General features: G+C 30.4%; 1 protein-coding gene across 1 annotated transcript; it reads right to left on the reverse strand.

Annotated features, from left to right (window-relative positions):
• Window positions 1–4,214: 4,214 nt before the first annotated feature.
• LOC141712104 (putative adenylate kinase 7, mitochondrial) lies at window positions 4,215–8,690 on the reverse strand. Its single transcript, XM_074514905.1, has 4 exons — window positions 8,301–8,690; window positions 6,732–6,872; window positions 6,190–6,423; window positions 4,215–4,663 (listed from the first exon to the last, which is right to left on the reverse strand). Exons 1-4 carry the CDS (start codon window positions 8,613–8,615, stop codon window positions 4,511–4,513), a joined length of 843 nt encoding a protein of 280 aa, XP_074371006.1. The 5' UTR covers window positions 8,616–8,690; the 3' UTR covers window positions 4,215–4,510.
• Between the last annotated feature and the right edge of the window lie 307 nt (window positions 8,691–8,997).

Consider the following 8,997-nt stretch of genomic DNA (forward strand, 5'->3'; position numbering starts at 1 on the left):
TCATAATTAGTACGATGATTATTGACTTAAGAAGACGCCATATAAATTGGTATTATGAAGATATATGTACACATTTTTGTTTTATTATGTATATTATAATGGGAGTCGGCATAATAAATCGTGACACAAAATGGGTAATGATTATGAATAATTAATTTATTATTTTATATTTTTCTTAAATAATCTTGATATGAAATTTTTTAAAATAATTTTTTAGGGCCGTTGCGCAGCACGCCTTTGTCAACTAGTTTAACATATAAAGGAGGATACACGAGAGTATATGTGACGCCTATATCATTATCTCAATCTATCTTTCTATTGTTTATAATTTTAGAATTTAAATGTTCAATCATCAATTCAATATATACAAAGGAGGATAAACGAGAGTTTAGTTTTCGCCTCAAACATCGTCTCAATCTATTTTTTTTTAATATTTTAGAGTTTTAGAATTTCAAATGCAAATAAATGATATTATAAATATATTTGAAGTGGAATAAGTATTCTATTTCAACATTGCGGAGGTTACAATGACAAGGGTACAAAGTGTTGGGAATAAAAATTAACATTATAAGCACACCAATGGGCAGTTATACAATCAGGATTTAGCAATAACATGCAATCAACCAGTAAACGAAATAAATCACGAAGACAAAACAACAAGATATAATCAGAGACTGAATTGATAAAGAGATGACATAATCACTTAACTCTAACAGAAATTTTATCAAACTTTGAAAGAATAATGAACAGGTGAGTCGCCTATCTTTCGAGAAGCCTATACTATTTTTGAAGAGATTATTGCCCTACTTACAATGTGTTGGATTGCAGCAATATCGCTTCTAGGATAAAATAGCACATAACAATACATCCACAGTCACGCAATGCTCAACAGCGACATGTACCTCAGTTCGTCCTAAAAATTTATGCAAAGATCTGTATAATATGAAGGAGAGAAAAAAAGAAAAGTTGCAGTTAGGGTTTTCACAAGTTTATGAGATCTGTATATTCACTATCTTATCAAACGTTTACTTCTGTATATAAAACAAAACCAAAACCTAACCGAAGATATTACATTAATTAAAATAAATATTCAGACTTATATTGCATTCAATATAATATTTCTATAATCAGAATTGTAACAATCAGTATCAGAGTTTCTCAGCAAAAGCTGATATTCAAATAAAATAATATAACAAATCAAAAAATATTTTAATTAAACCTGCAGTAAAATTTCTCGCCCATATCGCCTCAAGTACACGAGATGCCGAGAGATTCTCCCTTCGACCCAACCCAACCCGTGTGGTGCGGCACAATGCGGCGGCGTGCGTGTGTGCCTTGCACACAATAACACCATGCACACATGAAACTAAATAAAGCACAAAACCTCTCATTCTCTTATCAATGTGGGATAAACTTGCGAGTTACAAGTCAATTTCTATATGAATTACATTAAAAAAATGATTTATATACAAACATGAAAGTTTAAGTACTCATCACAAGAAACAACATTCAGTAATTAGATTCCGGAAATTAAATTAAGAATATGTCTAAAATATGAATCAAACTTTTCATTTTTTAACACAAAATGGATGCAAATAGTTTGAATACACTTAAAATTAGGTGGGACTCTAAAATAAAGAAGAATACGCATGAGAATAGTGTATTGAATTAAATTATTATTTTTTAATATATTATAAATAGAATAGATGATCGAATTTATAAAAAAAGAGTTAGACTCGCGTATAATTTGACTTCATGTATAAAGAATAATAATAATCAAATTTATGAAGAAGAGTTAGAATTTATGCATGAAAATAATCGTAAAAAACACATTCAAGTTAGTCAAGGAGAACCCAAATTTAGTGCCAGATATTTAATCCCAAGGTTCCTGACTTACTTGAACTTGCTGATCCCTTTTGCACTGAACTGTTTTGGTCTACTTGAATAAATTCAAATACATTAAAGTATATTGCATTTCAAATTAAGCAAATGGCGCAGGGGCGCCAAGGTTACAAAATAATCATAATACTAATTGCAAAAAAACTAAGACAATGGAAACATTTATAAATAAAATTAGAAACATTTATCAAGTTTGGTACAAGGATGAAAAGTTTACCAGGTGAATGCATCATAACTAAAATATTATTTATAATGAAAAATTATAATTTTTATCTAAGTTATAATAAAATTTTATCAAGTTTGGTACAAGGATAAAAAGTTTACCAGGTGAATGCATCATAACTAAAATATTATTTATAATGAAAAATTATAATTTTTATCTAAGTTATAATAAAATTTTTATCTAAATTATAATAATTTTTTATTTGTATTGTGTTTGAGACGTATCAAATTAATTCTTATTTAAATTGCAATAATTTTTTATTTATATTATATTTAACGGGAGAGCGGTTCAAATTAATTTTTATATAAATTATAATATTAATTTATATCAAAATTTATAATAAATTTATAACGTCACCGCGAAACACGACTTTATTTACTAATTTTATACTGATGAAGTTAACTAACCGTTTATTAACTAGTAATCCTAGTTCATCCCTCCCACGAATCATATGTCCATCCAATTATTAACGCTAATTAAGCGAGCATATTTTTATACTAATTTGTCCATTTTTACTTATTTTTTCATTATCTTTTTTAATAATCGTCACCCATGCAAAAGTTAACAATGGGATATAGGGATATAATAGAGTGGATGGAGGATAAGATAAGATACCGGGCGATTTTTCGAAATTCCGAGCAACGTCAATAAATTATAATATGTAATGTAATCACTTTGTCTCACTAGTTTTTGTTACGATTTTTACTATACTTCTCGTACATTTTAACACCTAGGCCAACTCCAAGAATGACCATATTTTTTGGCCTAAATCATAGTTTAAATTTGGAGATACCTCTCTGTTTGAACGGTTGGCTCTAAATTTTGGTCCAAATTCATATATCAATATTTTATTCTTTCAACTATTAATATATTATTATTTTAATATATTGATATTAATTCATATACATATTAATTCAACTGGACACCTAATGAATAAGATCATCTTAATTTCAAATTTAATAAATTTATTAAATTAGAAAAACATTACACTTAAATAAGAAAAATGAAGGAAAAAATATTATATTTAATTAACTAAAAGAAAAATAACAAATATTAAAAAAACTCTGAATTAGTATATTATTCCCGCAAATGCTCGATTAATGCATCTCGAAGAGTAATATGAGCTTCTTTAATTTTTTATTTTTCAATATCGTCCAAGAAATTGTTGAAATCGAGCATTTTCATCATTTTCAACTGTCTCAACTTAATCAATTAATGTTTAAGTTCATATTATACTTTTGTATAAATTGTATTTGTAATTAATTTTTATCAAGTGTAATCTTTATTTTATTTTTAATGTATTATTAATTTGAATTAAAACAATTCATGGTGTTTAATATATTTTTGTTAAATAACTTATATATATATATAAGTGAAGATTAAGAAATATAATTAAAAATTATTTAATATATATAATAACATTCGATCAACAAATTAATAAATACATAAAATATAAAAAGTTAATATTTTATTATTAAAAAGATTTACGCCGGTGAATAGTGTTTGCTGGAATGCGCCAATAGATATACATTATTATTGTTGGGTAGATTTAGACCGAAATCGATCCAAATTTAGGCAAATAGGCCTCTTGGAGATGATCTTACAGGTCTCAAATTATTATGAGTCCACCAAATAAAACATGTCATCTATTTGTAAGTTATTTTTGTTTCTCTAGCATTACTCATAAAATATGATTTCATAATTTATTTTTGAAATATTCTTTTTTAAATAAATTTTTAAAAAAAAAACTTGTAAAAATATCAATTTTTTAATATAAAAATTTAAATATTACTTGTAAAAAAATTATTTAGAAGAAAAAATAAGATAGTATTTTTTATAAAAAAACTATGAAATTTCATTTTAGTCCCTGATCCGCCACTATATCAACATCAGACCAAAATAATCTACATGGCCTCTATCAATAATTCTTCACCTGTTCCACGTACTAAACAAAAATCTTTTGTCTACACCAGTACAGATAGCCTCTTCTGTTTCCTGCACTACATATTTACAATTTTGAATAAGCTAAGAGCTTAGCTTTTTCTCACTTCCAAAGGGATAAATATACTACAAAAATTACTAGATTAGATCATTAGAAACGTAAATGATTTCTCATTCATATATAGCAAAAATACACTATAAAAGCGAATGACGCTCAGTTTACTACTTCTCATTCATATATAGCAGAAATACACTATAAAAGCGAATCACGCTTAGTTTACTTCATTATTTTGGCGATCATATATTTCATGTCTTTTTATACCTAAACAAAATTGGGGTAACAAACACCTGCCATACTGGCAAGAGTCGTAGCTCATATATACTATAAAGCCGATGTGTCACGTAAAGACCAAATGGTATTTGAATGATTCGATCGAATTCTATAGATTATGCATTCAACTTCTGTGAAGAGGCAAAACCATTCATATGCTGAAGATGTAAAGCAGCCAGGAGACCATTCCATGATTCTCCGGGTGCACCAGCCACTTGAAACTCCAGAAGCTTTTTCTGTTTCTTGTAGTATTCTTCAATGGGCTTGCTCTGAAGAAAGAAAAATTGTAAACACTTTATCACCAATCTTCATGAGACTAAATAATCACAATTAATGCATACTATTAACATTAGCATTATTTACCAAAATATATAATAAACACAACAGATCAACAGAATAAAAAAAATAACATAACACAAAACCTCAATATATATCTCAGCCTCAAATAGATAATAGGAAATTCAGAATAAGCAGGATAATCTTCAACTTAAAAGCTTTAATTTGAACAACAGAAGAATCCCGTTGGAGATGTAGGTCCAAACTCATTTTCTATATGGAAATAACTTCATTTTTATTACCAAGTTCTGTGGATATTCCTGAAACTCACATAGGCAAAAGAACGTGAGTTGGGAAATAAAAGCAAGCTCGACAAAAAAGGATGTGACTTGGAAAAAAGGAAACAAAATAGCTTAGACAAACCCTTCTGTCAATAACATCAGACCAATCAAACAATTCAGTATACCATTTTCATTTACTACCGTACAGCCATAAAGGAATTTGACAAACTAATTGGAGATGTAGGTCCAAACTCATTTTCTTTATGGAAATAACTTTTATTTTTGTTACCAAGTTCTGTGGATATTCCTGGAACTCTCACACAGGCAAAAGAAAATGAGTTGGAAAAGAAAAGCTAGCTAGCAAAAAAAAAGAAACAAAATGGTTTAGACAAACCCTTTTTGTAGATAACATCAGACTAATCAATCAATTTAGTATACCATTTTCATTTACTATTGGTACAGCCATACAGGTACTCCCTCCGTCCCTCCCAATTGTTATCGTTTATATGAGAGTGTGCAGCACACATTTTAAGATGAATAAAAAGTATAGTTCTATAACTTTTTAAAAAAAATTCTTTTTCTGAATACAAGTTTAAACATTCTATTTTTATTCATAAAAAAATAATTTAAAAACAATTATAAAACTATATTTTATATTCATCTTAAAATGCGTGTCGGACACTATCTCAAAAATGATAACAATTGGCTGGGACAGAGGGAGTATTTCACAAACTAATTAGAAAGTAAACACCATGGCCTAGAAAAGCCATTTTTGTCATAACCTCACACCAATTAATCAATTAAGTATACCATTTTCATTTACTATTGGTACAGGCATTCAGATATTTCACAAACGTATTAAATAGTAAACAAGCCTATCGGCTAATGCACGGACATCAGTCTCTGCTTATGTATTCATGGCCAAAGTAACAACCATTATGCAAGGATAATCAAATCTCAGCTTTTATATAATCACCTCTGTATTCTAGATAAATGGAAAACTATCAACCTGAATCAAAACGCAATGATGCAAGCTATACTAATTTAGAAATGCAAGTGGGGTTTATATGGAGACCCCCTTAGACTTGAACCCTCAACCTCTCTCGTGGAGCATGAACGAGAAACAGCCTGGTTAAAAGGTCCTTAAGAATAAAACCAACCAAGAGATAGCATCATAACTGAGGCATGTCATACAATTGGTATAAGTAATATATTTATTTCTGAATTAAAGAAAGTACCTGCTCTGCATAAGTGCGAAGTTTATCTCTACCAACACCTTCTAGATTAGTATCAACACATTCTGCACTACTAAGTTTAGCCTGCAGATTTCTGGTTATTGTGGAGCTTTGCATGCCCAAAAGATCATGGCAGGTAGAACAGGCTTGATCACCTAAAAGTCCCTTCAACATGCAATCTTCAGTACATTTGATATTTAAGACCAAGTCTATGTCAGCAATTTTGTCTAGGACCTCCTGCACCATGCATAAAAAAAGAATCAATATTTTACAATGCTCACTGTTTTCCTAAGAAAAGCAATAGATTTTTTGCTTCGATATAAAGATTTTTTTCCTAAGACTAATGTGGTATATGGCTGTGAAGAACGAACATTACAACAGCTCGAAACAAGGAAAAAGAATAATACGTAGAGATTTCGAATATGATACAATAACATTGCTGGAAACGAGATAGCCCCAAGCCTCTCAGAAAGTTAATTGGTCACACTACTTGAAAAAAAGAGAATTAAATCAATTAGGATATAGGCAATAAAAATGTGACTCACAGCTTGCACTCTGGTTCGAGGAATACCATCCAAAATGAACCCAGATTCACCCCTGCAGTACCCTTCTTCCAGCCTCTTCGACAATAGACCAAAAATCACTTCCTCTGGAACAAGCTTCCCTTGGTTTACGGAGTTTGCAATCTAAGTACGAACATATAAAATGGAGATTAAGAAAAACCAAATGATTAGAGAATTTAATAGTGTACATAACTTACAAAATAGACACACACTTTTTTAGCGAGAACTTTCCTTGTCCCAATATATTAAGGACTCAAGGTTCTAAATAAATATGTGAGTTTCAGTGCATAAAGTAACTTCAACTTCTTACTCGGTTGAGTCAACCATTGATAACTACAAGCATAAATGTATAGCATTAACATATTAATCAAAAATTATTAGTCAATTAAGGGTCGTTTGGTTCAGAAGTCGGTATGGGTTTGGAATCAGGAATCGGGTTAAGCATGTATGGGGATATGAGGAATGATTCATGATATTATGTGTTTGGGGAATGAGTTTATTTAATTTTAAATATAATCAACATCGCAATTTTGAGTTCATAATTATATGTAGAGACACATTGTACATTGAAATTAAGTTTCTACACAATTTACAAAAAAATTAATAACAAGTATATGATTAGTAAAATTTAATTTAACCAATTAAATAATAATTTAATATTTTTCAATAAATTATTATCATTTTATTGAAAATTACATAATATATCAAATTAAAATATGTGTACTAAAATTATATTTAATTACAAAAAAGAAGATGAATAATAAAAATGAATCTGATACCTCGTACCCCTTTCCCATACCCACCTCCCCCTAAGGTATCAAATATGATTTCAGGTATCAAATATGATTCCTAGTGGATTTCAGGTATGAGTTTCAACTAATAAAAAATATGAACCAAACACCAGATATGGTTTTAAATGGACAAAACCCATACCTGTACCAAAATTTACTGAACCATAGTCTATTTACTTTACAAATTCCCATATTTTTAACGGATTTTTTGGGGTGCGCCGGCGGGGGGTGAGGATTCGAAAGAGCGGCCCTATATATCTAATGGAACAAAATCCCCAATTTTTCTACTCCAATTTATTCTGCCTCACTAACCCCAAATCAACTTAATAAAGCAACTAACACAATGCAAGATACAAGGTCATTCTGTAAAGAAACTCTATCAAGAGCCAAAATTAACCCCCCCCCCCCCTTCCGTGTATAAAGGCATCCAGCTTTCTTTTATCAATTTTATCAAATAGTTTATAAGTAACATTTAGTACTCAGAACTTCCTCCTTGCATTAACAGCTAAGGCCTAAGAGCGCAACTGCAAATGAACCTCTGTCAATCAAGTACCCCCTTCTTCCAAAATCTCTACTACCATTTATTCGGAGATAAATTAAACATAACAATACCAACAATACTCCTACTAACAACAATCTAAAGACTGATAAAATTATACAAAATACCCCATTAAAAAAGCTAAAATCAAGAACATATCAGAAACATTTCAATACCCATATAAGCATAAATATAACAAAATGCATACAAACAAAAGGGTACCTGTTTGTAAAGAAAAGAGTGGGGGCTAAGTTCTTGACGAACAAGAGTACCCATAGAAATATAAGGAACATCAAGAAGCTTAGAAAGCCTATCAGCATACACGTGTCGCTTAGCCATTGGATCACCAAGAATTACCCACTGAACACCTCTTCCATTAAAACACCCCTCACTATCCTCCATTGTTTTGTATCCATCATCTTCCCAGTCGTTGTAATCATAAGCAAGCGCCGCCGCGGATCCGAAAGGTCTGCGGCGGAGGAAATGATGGGGGAGAAATGAAGCTGCCGCTTTTAGACGGTGGCTTACGACGGCCATGGCGGCGGAGAGAGAGAAGTTCTTGTGGTCGGCACGAAAGAAGGGGGTTTAAGTTTAGGTTAGTGTTTTAAGGAGAGGAAAGTGGGGGAGATTAAAGTGTTTGACTTTGTTTCCTGTTTTTGGAGTGCCACGTGCCAACTTGTCATTGGCACTTTGGCAAATCGGTAAATCACTTTTTGTGGTTCCAAATGAATTTAAAATTTGTTCATTTCAGAACGAGGAGTCCTAATAATTCGGAAATTCATTCCGATTTTTCTAAAATGAATAATAAAACATATAAGAGATAGCGTAAATATATTTACGAAAAATTTAAGAATGCCCGTTTCTGTTTCAAAATTATTTTAAAATGGTTCAAAACTATTTTAAAATGGTGAGCTGATGT

The sequence above is a fragment of the Apium graveolens genome, chromosome 3, assembly GCF_009905375.1.
Source record: "Apium graveolens cultivar Ventura chromosome 3, ASM990537v1, whole genome shotgun sequence".
NCBI classification, from domain to species: Eukaryota; Viridiplantae; Streptophyta; class Magnoliopsida; order Apiales; family Apiaceae; genus Apium; species Apium graveolens.

Coding starts and splice junctions, on each gene's coding strand:
- LOC141712104 (XM_074514905.1), bottom strand. CDS start 8,615: ATGGCCGTCGTAAGCCACCGTCTAAAAGCGGCAGCTTCATTTCTCCCC. Junction 6,873..8,300: donor ACTCTTTTCTTTACAAACAG/GTACCCTTTTGT, acceptor GTTCGTACTTAG/ATTGCAAACTCCGTAAACCA. Junction 6,424..6,731: donor CTCGAACCAGAGTGCAAGCT/GTGAGTCACATT, acceptor TGCATGGTGCAG/GAGGTCCTAGACAAAATTGC.